The following is a 16958-nucleotide window of genomic DNA, read 5'->3' as shown; positions in this document are numbered from 1 at the left end:
TGCGACCCCATGGACTGTAGCCTACCAGGAGCCTCTATCCATGGAATTTTCTAGGCAAGAGTACTGGAGTGGGTTGCCATTTCCTTCTCCAGGGGCTCTTCTCGACCCAGGGAGCAAACCTAGGTCTCCCACATTGTGGGCAGAAGCTTTACCGTCTGAGCCACCAGTATAAATAGGTAAATATCTTTGTACATGAAGCTTTTCCCCAAAGTCAAGTAATTTCAGTAGGATAGATTTACTGGAAGTGGATTACTGGATCAAAGGATATGAACCACCACCCTGCCAAAACAAATGAGGGGCAGCCTGCAACTTGAGGCCTGCAGAGCTGTTAAGTCCTTAGGGCAGTGGCTGGCACACAGGGAAAAGCTGGTGACAGATGAGTGGCCAAGGGCATTTCAACATCTCAGAGGGAAGCAGATGCCAGTACTCACAGTGGCCAACCCCCATGGCTCCATAGTGATTGGACACGGCGATGAGGTCGTACACATACGGCCTCGCTGACGGGTCACAGACAAACTCCGACATGTTCAGACCTCTAAGCACAGAAAACAAAAAGAACCCTTCAATACCTTAAACTGAGAGAAAGAGGTCGGAGCGATCTAGCCACCCCTTTCATGCAACAGACTAGAACACAGGAAGCCCTCAGAGACTAACTGCAGAAGGAACGGATCAAGAGTCCAGACAGAAGGCGCCCTGGGGTCTTGCTCTGACCACTGACATGTTAGGCTGGAGAAGGGAAGCCTCCTGGGGAACTCTAGCCTCTGACAAGATGGCAAGGGCGGGCTCTGGGCACAGACATGAGGGCTGTTGCAACTTTGTAGAAATGGCTATTACTGTCAGAATCACAGAGCCATAAAAATGTAAGCTAAATACCCAAACAGGCCCCTCAAAGCATTTTTTCCCCTAATGTTTTATTTCTAAAATTTTAAATATACAGAAAAAAAAGAATTTGACAACACCTCTACTTGACCTACTACCATCTATGTCCTCCCACTGATATGTCTACACTGCACCTATCTACCTGTACACCAGCCCCTGAAAAGAGCATTTTTAAATCTGCATGTTATGGGGAACTCCCACCTTGTTGAGCGACTGTGTCACTTACATTCTGTACCCTGGGACCTGAGAAGCCCCAAGTAGACAGCCAGTCCCAGCCCCTGCCCCAAGGACAGGACTGCGGTGGATCTGCACCACCAAGGGCGGCCCCCAACAACCCAATTCTCCCCAGCAGATTACCCTCTGGTTCCTTGTGCCCCTGCATTACTGCGGTGCAGCATGTTCGTGTGCTGTCCTACTGAGTCTGGGCTCCCGGGGACCAAGGACAGGTAAAAAGACCAGGTTAGTCAAGCTGCACAGGGACTCAGGAGGGGACGTGGTTCTATCGGAGAGACTTTTCCCCACACAGGGAGGAGAAGTGAGCCTAAAATCCTAACTGCCTGGGGCCCAGTAACACACACATCTTAATGCAGAAAAGTCTTTGGTGGCAAAACACTCTGCCTATCAGTGCCCAGATGGTCTGCTTGGTTTTTAATTTTCCCCAAAACACCATTGCAGCCTAGGGACCCACCTGACTGGGAACTCCACGACTGTATCAAGCTTATCCCTCCAGTATCTATTGTAGGAGAAACGTTTGAGATGGACCACCAGGATCTTCGGCAAGGACCACAGGTCAAACTTCTTTGTGGCCTGTTGGTGCTTCTTACAGTTGGGACAGTACCTGAAAAGAAAAACCTCTGCTGAAGTGGGGAGGCAAGGAGCCAGGGCCACCTGGGCAGGCAAGCATGGAGGCAACCCCGTCAACATCCTTTCTTGCAACCAGCAGACTGCTTCAGGGCAGCGAGGTCTCTAACCCACCTTCCCACAGACGGTGATGGCCTTCTGAGGCTGGAAAGCACAATTCACACAAAAACATCCGTGTTTTTCTGTCAGCCATGTAGAAAAGTGACAGATCCAAATACAAAAGGTTTGTGTCACGTAGATGGCCACAGCAATCTCAGAGCCCCAGGGTGCCTGGGTGCCCCTGCCCAGAGTGGGGAGCTGCCTACCAGGGGTCATGCTCCCCAAGGGTCTCCATGGTAGTGAAGAGCTCGATGCAGTCCCTCAGGGCCACCGCCGTCTTCTTTTTCTTCTGAGGTTGCAACATGCTGACATGCTTCTCGTACGTCTGTGAGGAACAAAGTGCTGAGTTGGCTGAGGAAACAAAACCTCACCAGACTGAGCGAGCCACCACCTCATGACCTCATGAGCTCTCGTGCCTGGAATAGAATGTACTTTCTGGAGCTTCTGAGCATTTAATAATAAACTCTTTCGGTGCTTTTCATTCTCAGTCTAAAAGATTAGCTGTGAGGCCAGCTGTGGAACTGGTGAGAGACCTCCCCAGAGCAGAAACCAGCACATCCCCTGACCAAGAGTCCCGAGTGACCTACCTCAGATTCCTGCTCGTTGTAGTAACGGCTCCGGGTCTCACTGTCCCAGTCGATGGCTAGCGTGGACCGAGCTGTGGAGGAGGACCAAAGTGTCACTCACTACTGACCGGTCAGCAACAGGAGAGGCTCCACAGGCGACAGGAGGGAGGAGGAGCACGCTCAGACTGTGTTCTAACACCTGCCCACCCATCAGCAGCCACCACGGAGAGCAGCGCTCTGCCTGGAGCCAGCCAACTCGGAACCCCTGGGCCCTAGATCCTCTGGCAAAGACTTCCTCCACATACACTCTAAAGGCTGAGGATACGCTCTAGACTCATGGAACGACAGAATTCTGAAAGGATGCAGGTTGAGATGGAACAACAGTGACTAGGTTTCTCCTCTCTTCTTAAACCACAAGAAAACCTAACAAGACAAATGACACAACTGTTTTGTTTCCAGACAGTGAATATCAGCCAGAGCAGGAGTGAGATCCCTGAGAGAAGGCAGAAAATAAGGTGATGCCCACATGGCCCTAGCTTACTGCCTGGAGGCATTTTCCAGGCCATAGCATAGCAGGGGAGGAGGGAGATTTGATTCCTGGGTTGGGAAGATCCACTGGAGAAGGGATAGACTACCCACTCCAGTATTCTTGGCCTTCCCTAGTGGCTCAGCTGGTAAAGAATCGGCCTGCATTGTGGGAGACCTGGGTTCGATCCTTGGATTGGGAAGATTCCCTAGAGAAGGGAACAGCTACCCACTCCAGTATTCTGGCCTGGAAAATTCTATGGACTGTGTGGAATGACTGAGCGACTTTCATTTCACACTAAAGAGAAGAAGCTGCCCAGACACCATGGAGCTACAGAAAGACTGACAGATATAGAGATCCAAAGAGATCTCAATAAAGCTGTTTCAAAAAGTCAGTATTTTAAATTTTTTTTTTTTTTTTTTAAGGGAAGAAAGCAAGGTAGCTAGCTGGAGGACATGTAGCAAATCTCTTCTGTAAGGAAGGAAGTTAAAGACACGAGATGCCTTTGCAGCTCCCTTCCTGACCCTGGGTAGGCACCTTCATCATCCACATGCACTTTCAACACACAACACACACTCCATGTGGATGTCCCTTCTTGCCTATAGATCCCAATCATAGGCTCCAGGTAACAGCCTGTGAAATCCATGAGCATCCTCCAGATGGGCCACATTTCAGGAGTATTCTCATGGAACAAAAGAAATCTGCATTTATTCTCCTATGTCCGGGGAAATGCTGCCACCTAAGGAGGGTCATGAGAAGTGTTACCACTGGAAGCAAAGGTCCTGAAGGGTGGTGGGACTGAAGGGACAGCGTGCTTCATTCTGAAGTCATCAAGGACTGAAAAGAAAAGCCTGACAAGAAGGCCAAGGAAGGGGTGGCAGAAAGGGTTAGAGCCAGGTCCTTTCTCTGAAACAGTCTTTGGGGAGCTGCCAGCCAAGGATCACTCAAGTCTGTCCCTGGGGTCACATGATGACACTATAGAAGCCCAATGTGGTAAGTGCTGAGTACAAAGGATTTTCCAAGAGACCCTAAGTCCCCCAAAGCCAAGTTTGCAAAGTCAGAGAAGGTGCTTACAGTTGAGTTTCAGTAGTTTCCCATCAGTGGCAAGGGAATTTATGTCGGCTGTGCCATAGGAGTTCACAAGGCTGAAGGTGAAAAGCCTTCTGGGGCGAGGCCGGCCTTTGCTCTTCTTTTGGGTGGCCTCGCCGTGGTCACTTCCTGGCTCATCGTCCCCACTGCCCTCCGTTTCTGAGAGCTGCTCTCTGCCTTCTTCCTGATGCTCCATTTCTTCTTCATCTTCAACTAGCACACAAAGGAGGGGGGAAAAAATGTGTACGGAATTTGCCACTATTTTTAACTGAAATAGTCAAAGAGCTGCAATTTTTACTTCATGCCTAACTGTGGTGCTTCCTTCCAGGTTCTGTCCTGTTCATGTGAAACTATACACACTTCTCTGCATTTACAAGGCACTTAAATTCACATGTGACCCTCTTCACAACCTGGTCAGCAGGCAAGAGGGCACTGCTATTCCACGAGGAGGTCGCAGGGGCCCAGAGAGGTTCAAGGGATCAGGTGAAGATACAAAATTGAGTCCGCAATCCTGCCAGTCCTAAATTTGGGCCCCTTACCACTTGGTTACTTTACTGGGCTTCATCTGACATAGTCTGACTCTTCAACCTGATCACTAGGCTGACGGAGAGAAAAGGACCAAATATTCATTTATTTTTTTGGCCACACAGCATGTGGGATCTTAGTTCCCTGACCAGGGATCGAATCTTTGCCCTGTGGAGTGGAAGCACAGAGTCTAACCACTGGACCACCAAAGAAGTCCCCAAAAGACCAAAATTAAACACATATTCAATATTCAGGAAGACAGGCTGGTAAGAAACAATTTAAATGCAAATTTTTAAACATGATAAAGAACACAAACATTAAGTGAAAATCTTCAGTTCCTCCACAAGGAACCTGATGACTCTCTCCTCAACAAGCATTTCCTGAATGTCTTTCAGGTGTAGGTGCCATGACAGGTCCCAGTCACAGGGCATACAGGATCCTCCCTCCTTTTTCCTCTTTATTCCTTTGGAATTGCCAAGTTTCAGGAGTTTTAAAAGGGGGAATTCCCTGGCACTTCAGTGGTTAGGACACAGTATTTTCACTGCTGTGGATCGGGGTTGAATTCCTCATCAGGGAAGTAAGATCCTGTAAGCCAAGTGGCACTGCACAGCTCTCCCCCACCAAAAACGAGAGAGAGAGAGAGAATTAAAAGAAAAGAGAGAGAGACAGAGCTTTAAGAGGCATTGTACAGACATATACTGATGAGTACATTTCCCAGAGAACTGGTTGGTACATATGGCTGCAATAAGAAGATTCATGATCATATTTTTTGCTGTTGGGCAGCCAAAGGGGAAAGCTAAGGTATCAGGTAGATCATTTCAACAAAGATGGGGACAACTCCAAAAGGTGATGTACAAGTAACAGGGGAAGAAAAGATTCAAAATAAGAAGTTTATATACTCAAGGAAATAGTGGTAAAAATGGAAACTGACAAGAGGAGGTCAGATGTACATTGTCCATAAAAATTCACTTTCAAGGACAGTGTGTCTTGGGAGTGTTCATGAGGAAGGAAAAGTCGGGCCCAGGATAATGCAGCACAGTTCCCTGCCAGGCCCCAGGAACAGCAGAGCCATGGATGAGGGTGTGACATGGGTCCCCATGAACAGCGCTCTGAAATAGCCAGTGTGCACGAGACTGCCAGTCACAGCTCTCACAGAGATTCCTTCCCTAACCAGCTCACTTCACTCCTGGAGCAGTGGCACTGTGCCATTTACACTCAGCCCTGCCAGGGACACTCAGAAACTCAGCAGGGGACAGCCACCATGGACCTAACAAGCAGCCATGACAGTAAAGAAGTCAGAATTATTTCAACATTAAACAGAGTTTGAAGCCTACGCACCAAGACTCACTGCTGGGATTTGAAAGAAGGCAGTAATTCTTCCTAATTAGGAGAGTTGACAGATGGAATGTCTAAGAAACTAGGCTAAGTGTGTAACAACAGCAAATACTTACATGGTGCTATTATTAACTGAGCATCTAGTATGTGCCAGATACTCTAACCATACTACCTCATTAAATTGTAACTTCAACTCTGTGAAGCTGTTGTCATCATCCCATTTTGCAGATGGATAAACCAAGATTCAAAGGGATAAAGTGACTTTTCCAAGTCTACCCCACACCTCAAGCTGGGAGTCACAGTGTCGCAACTTCCAGAGCACCAAGAACCTACAAGTCACTGCAGGTCTGCTAAGAGAATACCACTACCCTCCAACATCTCTGCTTGTGGGACCTCTGCAAAAAATACGCTCCTGTTCGTCCCTTGTGGGATGAGAACATAATATTCTGGGCAAGAATAGGAGTACGATTATAATAAACACATAAACCACCAGGACAATTTGGAACATCCTGCCAGGACTGAGTCTATGGTTGTTACTTTTTTAATGTCAATTTCTCACTTTCCCGGACCGAGCATGTCGTGCAGAAATGTGGGCATTTGCAACTGAGAATTTATATATTCAGCTCTTCGCAAAGCATAGGAATTGGAGGACATTTCCAGTTTTATAGGAATAAAGCCACGGAATCAGTCAACTAAGTCCCCAAAAGCAGGATGACAGCCACAATGCAGGTCAGACACAGCTTACTGTTCAGACGAGCTTGTGAGCACAAGGCCACAGGAGGATGGCAGCGAGGGCTCTGGGTTTCCTACAGTATGGTTACCCTACCGCTAATCCAGCTATGGCTCTTCACTCTCACAGCAGGAGCTGTCCAGAGCTGGCCACCACGCATGGCTTCCTGGGTAGAAAGAAACACCCAAGAGGGCCTGTCTCTGCCTTCTGACAGGCTGGGCAGGACACCTGGGGCAGCGGCCGCAGCACGGTGATGGGGGGAAGGGCCAGATAACAGCTCCGCAGACAGAGCCGGGCTGCAAAGGCAGCCAAGTGTGTACTCAGCAATCCCAACAGAGCAGAAGCAGATCCCGGCTCTGCTTCGTGACCACGGGCAAGTCACTCGGTCCTATTAATGCTTATTGTCTCTCTGAGGTGAGACCCAGCTTCCATGTCTAAATTCCACGAGGTGTCAAAGGTAGACGATGGGCTCTGGCAGAGCAAAACGGTGCAGACACAGCTTCAGGTCTGCTCTCTAGACTCAGCCCCCAACACCCCCTCCCCCCGCCTGCCCAGAGCCTCCCTCTCCCAAGTGTACAACACCTTCAGAAGAGGGAAGTCAGAAGGGGTCAGTCACAGCCCCACACCGAGGCGAGCGCTCACCTTCACAGCCGCTCCTGGAGCCATTGCAGGGCCCCAGCTCCAAGGGCGAGCTGCCTGACTCATCAGGCAAAGGCTGTTTTATATAGCGGCTTGAAAAGAAGAAAGAAATCGTTTGTTAGTTGCAACCGTTTACTATTTTTCTCCTCTCCTCAGCTAGAAGTTGTGCCTGTATATTTGGGAATTATATATTCCTATATATTATATATTCAACTATTCACAAAGCAATTATGTAAATAAAAGGGCCTTAAAAATCATGGGATGGCTTAACACTTCAAGAAATTGAGAGGAACCCAAGAGATAAGATGTCTAACTACCAGGTCACTGAAGACTCTCAGAAAGTCTGTTCCTGATCTTTGATGACTGTTGCATGGCACCCTCATATAAAAAAAACATTTCCCAGTAATGTTAATGAGCAACTTCAGAATGATAGTGGAGTACTTCAGAAATTGTACTCAAATACAAAATACCATCAAAACACCAGACTTTCTCAAGCAGGTGACTGACAAGTGTGAAGACATGATTCCAGGGACCAGAGGAGGATGAGGTGCTCGGGGTCACGGTGCTTCAGGTGTGCCCATGGCCTGTCCCAGCAGCACCTGACCCAGCCCTCCCAAGGGCCAGCACGACTGTGTTTCTGAGAGAAGGGAGCACAGTGGGGCCACACTGGCACTCTGCAAGGGGCAGTCACTGCTACTACTGGACCTCTCTTATTTTAGATAACCAGCAAATGGCATTCCCCCCACCAACCTGATACGCTCACAAACCGCCTGGTACAAAGACTCGAGGGTGAGCTTGTGCTTGGGGACAGAAACCAGCAGTGGTTGCCCGTACAGCACTGCCCCGGTAGAAGTGCTCGATGGCCTAGATTTCCTCTCCCTGAAGTACACGGGGAGCGTGACACACTCGGAGCCGTCTGGGGAGGTGCTGCAGACTTCGTACCTGTGTCAATCACACAAGAGAGCACCTTTAGTGGCAAGTCCTGGAGAGCGATGGAGATCTGAGCTGCAGCTACCTGGTGGCCAGGACTAGGGTTATTAGGACAGAGCGTTCTCCAATACAAAAGGTGAATAAGGCATTTCCAAGAGGATGCTAGAGGCTGGGTCAGGAATTTCAAAAGAGGGTCACTGTCTGTCAACACAATGTGAACCTATACCACCGAGGCCCTGGGGCTAACATGATCCTCCTTCCCCCAACCATGGCCTTAAAGTCTGTGCTCCTTCAAATGGGACTCAACACAGACTGCAGCTGGCATCCAGACCATCACTTCAGACACAAAGGCACATGGGGGGCCCAGCCACCAAGTTCATCTTCTGTCACCCACCAAGGAGCTCAATTTTTAGAAAAAGGCACTCTTAGCACCCTGCCCTTTGGTCAAACCAAATACTGTACAAGGATGTACATATATCTAGAATATAAAGCCAGAGACTCTTCATTTCAAATGAGAAAGCAAATTTATAAATCTGTTTGCCATCTTTGTTCAAAAACACTCAAGTAAAAGACTCAGATTTAATTTTTTCAAAAATCAAGATAACCAACAAAACTGCTAAAGACAAACCAATGATTTTGAAAAATGTGTCTTACTTAGCGAATACATGGGAGATTTATAGATGTTTTATCCTGGAACAGATGTTACCAAAATTGCTGGCAACCGACTGTAGTCTTTCCCTCTTCCTATAGGGGGAGACACAAACTTACTGATTCAATTCTCGAAAACTAAACACACACACATACAACCCTCCCCAGATGCCTGACAAACAGTCCTGACTGCAGAATGTGCAGGAGTTCAAAGAAAAACTCACAAAAATGGCTAAGATGTGCTCTAAGGTAAGAACCCTGGGGTCCAGCATAAAAGTCAAGAATGAAGCCTTGAACTGGGAGGCTGGCTCGGGATCCAGTCCACCTTGCCACTCGCTGGCTGATGGGACCAGGCCAAGCACCTAAACCTCTAAGTCTGTTTATCCAGGGACGATGGGATCTATCACCTACCGTACAGTGTGGAGGTAGTAACTAAGTAACTTAGTCTCACAGTACCTCACATGCTCATGAAGTATTAAGTGCTCGAACTGTGTTTTCATAAGACCATTATCAACTTATCATAACAATTTGCTTTCATAATGACTGGCCCTCAAGCCCTCGGAAAAATCCTCTGTGGGTGGTTCGCCAATCTTTCTACAAGGTGATGCCCCAGTTTTCAAGTCTAGCTATGTTCAAACATTAGTCTCTGGAGTTGAGGGGACTGTGTTGAGGACTTGGGGTCACAAGTGGACAGTCCCAGCTCTGTGGCCCAGTGCAAGCGCTGGCACCCTCTATCTGTAAAGTAAGGGAAGGTGGCTGGGAGTAGGGCAGCAGCCTGTGCTCCTGTGTGAACGGAATTAGAATCTTGGGTGTGGTTAAGAACGCTTCCTTTTAGAGTGACCAGAAGTTACAGGCCCCAAAAACATAAAGGGAAGGAAATGCCTCCCTTGTGGACTGCATTCCTCAGCCAAAACCAAAAACCAAAACCAAACCCAAACCCTGAAAACCACTCTCAGCAGAGAGAAATTTCTGAGTGAGAGGGACTGAGGAATATGGAGCGTGGGTGTGGTCCACATGCAAACTGCTCTGACAAGCGGCTGCTGGGGGGCGCAGGCAAGCTTACACTCCAGCCCGCCCCACCTGGAAGAGGGACACACACACACAGTCACACTGAGCAGAGGCAAGAGGACTTGGGAGGGGCTGAGGAGACGGGCTGCAGTTGGAGTGCACTGTCCCCAACAGGATGAGAAAATCCCATCTGGGAGCTTGCAAATGTTAGAGCTGAAAAAGGCCACTTAATCGACTTTCCCTGATATTCTGAGATGGAACCAATGTGAGGAACCACTGCCCACGGCTTGGAGAAAGGAAACCCCCTTCCTGTATTGTGTCCCTTCTCCTGTCTTCCCATGACCCCTCACAAAGCTGTAACTCTTCTTGAGAAAAGCATTTCTGATAGCAGGATCATCTGCAGGACCACTGAACAGGCCTTCTTAACAAGGAGCAACTGTTGGCGAGAGCCTTGCCCACACCGAGAAGAGGTATCTGGAATGCCTAGCTCTGAAGTGCCCATAGGCACTTAGCACTGGTGGCTGCCCACAATTCCCTGAATGTCCATCTCATGTGCCCAGGGGTCAAGGCAAATCCACAAGCTGCCAGATCTTCACCAACTAGGCAAAGCCTCTGGAATGTTTCCGCTGACCTCATAGCAGAAACCCCTGAGTACTCACACAAAAATGTCATCCCGAGGCATGATGTGGTTTAAACCTTCATCCATTTGGAAAATCTTGTGGAACCGGTGATTATACACATCTGTGACCACCATCTAAGAATCAACAGGAATAGGAAAAAAAAAAAAAAAGAATCAACAGGAATAGGGTACTTAATACTCAGGTGCAAATGAAAAACAATGTGCTGCTGGGGTGCTGCTTCCAGAGAGATTACAATACGACCAGGCCCAGAGCTCAGGGGTCAAGGTCTAATGGAGAGCAGCAAGCTGTCGCCAGCAGAAAAGATGCCAGTAACATCTGTCCCAAGGTTTATGACGGGATCTGCCCTCCAGTGGTGGGAATGGTGGGAAGTGGGTGCGGACCAGACACCAGCTGTCATCCAGAGCGCTGTGAGGAGTTCCCTGGGGCTGGAGGTCCCCAAGCCATCCTCACACATAATGAAAAAGAGCAACCCCAACCACCAAGACCTACAACCTGACACCAGCAGGAGGTGCAAGGGGAGTGGGGAGAAGAGCATTGACCAGGGCTGGGACAGGGGAGGGGTCGGGGGTCTCCAGGAGGAGGGGTCCTCATGCATGGACAGGTCTTCACTCTCCCCACCTCCACAAGGGGCCAGGCTCAGCAGAAGGGCCAGCATGAGCAACTGTTTTAAAATAAAGATATCTAGCAAGTCGCTTCACAGACTTGCAGAGTTTGGGACAGGAAAGAACATGACGTTTCTCACATTACAGACGAGGTCAAGGTCGGGGAGGCGAGGTGACAGCAGAGCCCCACTCCTGGCCCTCTGACCACAGCCAGGTGTCCTCCACGATGGAAAGGCTGTTCCAGGGGCCAGAAGGGACAGTCTCAGCCACACTGAGCATAGTGAATGGGGACCAGGATGTCAGAGGCTTCCAGATATAATCACATGTGCTGGCCCATAAGAACCACCCTCTAAAAGTGACTAAAAGGTTGAAAAGTAACTCCAAAGGACTATGAAGTGTCCCCAACAGGCAGAGAGCCACAAAACACCCTGCCTTACGTTTTCTGCAGCAATGCCAGACAGTCTGGAGAGGGCCTCGCACAGGTCGGACACGGCCCCCATCAGTGGCACAACCACGCGGTACTGCAGAGGAGAGAGAGGAGGGGTGACGAGGGTGCTCTGGAGAGGGGCGGGGAGATGAGCTGGAGAGGGGCAGGGAGATGAGCTGGGAGGAGCAGGCACCACGGAGGGTGGAGGTGCCCGTGGTGAGGACAGGGCCAGATGAGCTGCCAGCAGAGCGAACGGGCAAGTCTTTGGCCTCAATGTCTGTCTCTCTCTTCAGGCAGCACCACATAGAAGCTGGGCCATGTCTTTCTCTCCTACACATGAGCTTCATTTTTTTTCTTAACTTTTTGGAGATGTTCACTACTACTTCCTTTTAAAAAATGTTAAAATTCTACAAATTGCCAACCAGTCCTTGTCATCTTTCTTTAGAGACAAAAGAAAATAAGACTAGAAGCAGCATGCAGTGAGCTCTCAGCTGGGCTGAACACCTTTCCATCTAGACTTTTGCTCTGGCCAGGCTCTCCCAGTTGATTTAGGGGTGAACATGACCAAGGAAAGTACTGTTTCTAGTTCCCTAACGTTCAGATTTAAATATCTTGTAGCAGATCAGCCAGGTTCCTTTAGACAAATGAATGGAGAATGGGGGAAAAGGTGATGGCAGAGCCCAGAGGACCTCCCCAATACACATTAAAAAAAAAAAAATCTTCATTCATTTGGCTGTCTCAGGCCTTAGTTGCAGCACACAGACTCTCTAGTTGTGGTGCTTGAGCTTAGTGGCCCTGTGGTATCTGAGGTCCCAGTTCCCCAACCAGGGATTGAACCTGGGAACCACACTGGAAGGCGGACTCTTAACCACTGGATTACCACCCAGAAGTCCCCATGATGTGCTGGAATGCCATGGGATTACACAGAGGTCTGACGGAGGACACGGGCACACGCTCGAGGCAAGCACCAAGGGGTATCAGAGGCAGCTGATGGAGCTCCTGTCCTAACAGATGGAAGCAGCCCCACTCTGGGTCTGCAGGCCTCTCACAACAAGGGATACGTGAGGGTGCTGACTCTCTTACCTGGGTAGGCCTGCAGCGAGGGTCAGCAGGAACTAGGAAGATCTCCATAACTCGGTCTTTCTTCAAGGGCAGTGGGAGAGTTAGATAGCAAAATGGGTCAAAGGTCACAGAAACTTTAGCACATTCTGGGCAAACCAATGTAGATTTAAAGAGGCCATGGAACGTGTCCACGATCACAGAGTCATTCCTCAACCTATGATTCTCCCAGGCTTCCTTTGCCACCACCTGGAAAAAAGGAAAAGGGATAAATAAAACATTCTCAGCATCTCCCAGTTCTTAACCTCTGCATCCAGAATGATTCACGGCAAGATCTGAGATGGCTGTAAGGCAGTCTGTGTGGCCAAGTCCTGGGTCCAGGCCAGCGAGGGCCAGGACTGCTCTTGGCACACCAGACTCACTCCACATGCCAGCCCAGTCCCACATGTAACAAAGTGCGAACTCAGGATCTGTGGGACACAGATGATGCATGGACCTGACCGGGGGCGGGGGGCGGGGGGGGGGGCGGGACTGTAGCCTGTAGCGCTTCCAACAATTCAAAGTCCCTTCAGGGACTTCCCTGGTGGTCCTGGAGTTAAGACTTAGCCTTCCAAAGCAGGTGAGTTGTGGGTTCAATCCCTGGTCAGGGGGCTAAGATGCCACATGGCTCTTGGACAAAAAAGAAAAACCCAAAACAGAGGCAACAAATTCAATAAGAACTTTTAAAAAATCATTCACATTAAAAAAAAAAAACACCACTTGAATTAAAAAAAAAAAAAAAAAAGCTGCTTCATGAGCTAGCTCATGGTTTTTCCTTTAAGATCTGAATGCTACTTTAAAATATTCACATTGAGGGGACTTCCCTTGTGGCCCAGTGGTTAAGACTGCACATTTCCATTTCAGGGGGGTACAGCCTTAAGCCCCGGTTGCGGAACTAAGATCCCACAGGCTGCACAGTGCAGCCAAAATTTAAACAAATAAACAAATTAAATAAAAACTGAAAGCATTCATATTGATCATCCCAACGTGATAGGATAACTTAAATACTAAATTCCTTCTTTAGAGAGCTGAAAATCAAGGCCAAAAAAAAAAAAAGTGCCCTAAACAATATTAATAACAAACTATTTTAACAATCATAGATGGATTTTCATCAGAGGAATAATAATCCCAAACGTCCACACTGCAGGCACTTGACAGTTTGCAGGCGCTTCCCTGGTGGCTCAGATGGTCTGGTATACCAATAAGGAGCATCAGAGGTAACCAGAGTTAGCCCCTCTGTAACTGCAACACATTTCTCTATGAGACTGCATGTCCACATCACCAACAACAGTGAGAGAAAACCAGGGCCCTGCCACCAATACTCCGAGACCAGAAGAAGGCCCCTGGAGGTGGCTTCTGTGGAATACTTTTGTCCAAAAGTCTCCAGTATCATACCGCATCTGGCCGCCCATTGGCATCCTTCAGCTCTAGGTAGGGTTTTTTCTTCACACGGTTCAGATCTTCATGCAATCCATCTAGAAGAAAGGCTAAGAGCTCCTGAGAGTCTTGTTGTTGGTAGCCAGAAAACTGAGGGGCAAAGCGTCCCACCTGAGTCTACAATAAAAGCAACCACATTAGAAGGTTTTCAGTTATAAAGAACCAGTGAAGTCAGATGGGAAACTGTCATCAGAAACAGCTTTGCACAGTCACCTAGGACCAGATGGGAGAAGACCCTTGGTCCAGTAGTCCCATTAACTTCGCAAGGGCCTAAAGGCAGGTAGTTCTCACCAGAGACAACAGGGCTGAGATCCGAAATTCAGGATAACTACAGATTAAGAACCTGCGCCACCACCCTACAAGCAGAGTGAACAGTGACTCCCTAACTACATCTCCTAAGTACAGACACAAATCCCTCTCCAACCACCTCCTTTGGTTCAGTCTCCCTAAGGACTTCACAAATGGCACCTGCATCAGCCAGAAGACCCCTCCTGCACATAAGAGCCCTCCTAAGGGATCGGGAGCTTGGAATGGACATGTACACACCGCTGTATTTACAATGGAAAACAGACCAGGATGTACTGTGAGCACAGGTACCAGGTTCCACGTCCTGTGGCAGCCTGGACGGGAGGGGAGTCTGGGGGAGAAGGGATACGTATACAGGTATGGCTAAGTCCCTTTGCTGTCCACCTGAAACTATCACCATATTTTGTTAATCAGCTATACTCCAATACAAAATAAAAAGTTTAATTTAAAAAAGAGAGCGCGCGCGAGCCCTCCTAGCCATAAATGTCTGCCTTGTATTGCTCTACGTCACTGATTCTCAGAATGCAGTGCCCAACCAGTGGCATCAGCAATATCTGAGAGCTTGACAGAAATGCAGCCCAGGCCTATGGAAACAGAAACTCTGGGAACAGTCATTACATGTATTGCCCAGGGATTAATGTGACCAAGAGGATGGAAAGAATTTGTTTTCAATTTTAATAAACAATATAAGGTTTTAATTTTCTCCTTGAGCTTAGGTGCTATTTTTTTCCCTCTGTGAATCAGATGCTTCATTAAGTCTCCTTGAACCAAATAGGATTCCCAGATTTCACCACGTGGAGGCAAGTCACTTCTCCCTCGGCGGGAACAAACATTCAGAGCAAAAGGAAGAACTGTTCCAAGTGCCCACTGCAGTTCACCCACCTCCCCATCTTCCTAACTGACGGATCCAAGTGAGAACTGCCCCTCACACCACCTTCCAAGACTGTCAACCCAATTCCTGACTTAAGGGGCTCAACTGAAACCACAGTTGGTGTAAGTTCCAGGCTCAGAGAACCTGGAAGAATCTACGGCCATACCACCCTGAACGCGCCCGATCTCGTCTGATCTCGGAAGCTAAGCAGGGTCGGGCCTGGTTAGTACTTGGATGGGAGAGAACCTGGAAGAACCCCTCAGATAATACTGGATATTAGGTTGAATTTTTATGGTCTGGCTTACGGTACCAGCCATTTAGAGTGGCTCAGCTTGTAAAGAATCCGCCTGCAATGTGGGAGACCTGGGTTCAATCTCTGGGTTGGGAAGATCCCCTAGAGAAGGGAACAGTTACCCACTCACAGTATTCTGGCCTGGAGAATTCCATGGACTGTATAGACCATGGGGTCGCAAAGAGTTGGACATTACTGAGTGACTTTCACTTTCTTCACTGTAGAATATGGCATTCTGAGCAAGCAGCTTACAATACAAATGATATCTGAAGAACCCTCATCCCAGAGGTGAGGGTTAAGTCACTTAAGTATGTGCTAAACGACTGAACAGAAAAGAAGGATCTGACCATGCAGTCTCAGAGCCCATCTTAATGCCAAAGTGCAAGTAAGGGAATACTTCATTACAACATTAAATCACCCTCCACAAAATAGGAAAAAGGAAAGACACATATCAACCTACTTTGAACATGCGAGGTGCTACGTGAGCATCCCTGCCAGACCACATCTGCTTAATGAGCTCTGCATAGGCCTCTGCAATTTCCCCTTTCATTCCCAAGGGGTTGTCCCTGTTGATTTCGGCTTCGTATTCATCTTTGAGAAAGTAGTCGGTCAATGGTGCTGTGTTGCTTAAGCACTGAAAAGAGAAATGATCACAGCTCACACGCCTTCTGAAAAGCACTCAGACACAGGAAAAACCCAGTTCTAAATGAACAGTGAAGATCACTCCAACAAAATGAAGGTCACTCCCTTCTGATTCTCTGGAGGGCTCACAACAGGAAGGCACAGTCTCTCAAAGGCCAAGGCTGGTGGCCCCATAGTGATAAACCTTCCAGGAACACTGTCTTGAGACAAGCTCACAGACTAAGAACCGTCTCTGAGACAAGCTGAGGGCAGAGGCCATTGAGCCCAAGTGCCGGATCACACAGTTTACTCCTTCATTCTGTCACTATATTTAAAGACATTGCTTAATTTTTCAGGTGTTTAAACCAGTCTGGTTTTCCTAGCACAAACCCCACCCTCTTGTTATGTGTTACTTTTACTTAGACCTCACTGATTTTGATCTGCTAAAATTTTATCTACATTACTTGCATCTATAGTTGTGAGATATGGTAATCTGTATCCTTTCCCTATAATATACTGTAACTGTAAGGAGAATTACTTTCAAGTGAAGTCTTTGAGTCTGAGCAAATTAACAAACTGAGGGTCATCTTTAGGGACCCCCAAACCTGCAGTGGTGTCAGAAATGAAGACAGTTATTAGGGACTGTGCCCTCTTAACTTTGTAGCTGGACTCTTAACTCCAGCCCATGACCCCAACAGTCCCATTACACAGTATGTGCCCAATAAATATTTGGTGGATGAATAAATGAGGTTTCAATGGGCGTAAGCTGAGACAGCTCACTGGTGAAGATGGTCAGCCTCAGGCGAGAATATAGTGGCATGGTACCAG

General features: G+C 48.2%; 1 protein-coding gene across 4 annotated transcripts in view; it reads right to left on the bottom strand.

Moving 5' to 3' along the window:
- Positions 1 to 16958, bottom strand: part of USP4 (ubiquitin specific peptidase 4) — a 40337-nt gene that overhangs the window by 3065 nt on the left and 20314 nt on the right. For 3 of the 4 annotated variants that reach the window (XM_043885184.1, XM_043885183.1, XM_043885182.1), the window contains 12 exons: positions 15970 to 16143; positions 13999 to 14157; positions 12589 to 12813; positions 11516 to 11599; positions 10495 to 10589; positions 8000 to 8191; positions 7253 to 7341; positions 4006 to 4233; positions 2427 to 2497; positions 2046 to 2164; positions 1568 to 1717; positions 432 to 535 (listed from right to left, as the gene is read on the bottom strand). In XM_043885184.1, the coding sequence (XP_043741119.1) occupies positions 432 to 535; positions 1568 to 1717; positions 2046 to 2164; positions 2427 to 2497; positions 4006 to 4233; positions 7253 to 7341; positions 8000 to 8191; positions 10495 to 10589; positions 11516 to 11599; positions 12589 to 12813; positions 13999 to 14157; positions 15970 to 16143 (1690 nt within the window). Of the gene's footprint in view, positions 1 to 431; positions 536 to 1567; positions 1718 to 2045; positions 2165 to 2426; positions 2498 to 4005; positions 4234 to 7252; positions 7342 to 7999; positions 8192 to 8833; positions 8924 to 10494; positions 10590 to 11515; positions 11600 to 12588; positions 12814 to 13998; positions 14158 to 15969; positions 16144 to 16958 lie in introns of those variants that run through there. The other variant, XM_043885185.1, reaches the window with a different exon arrangement.

Source organism: Cervus elaphus, chromosome 24 (genome assembly GCF_910594005.1).
Source record: "Cervus elaphus chromosome 24, mCerEla1.1, whole genome shotgun sequence".
In the NCBI taxonomy this organism is placed as follows: domain Eukaryota; kingdom Metazoa; phylum Chordata; class Mammalia; order Artiodactyla; family Cervidae; genus Cervus; species Cervus elaphus.
This window is presented reverse-complemented; position numbering and strand designations above follow the sequence as displayed.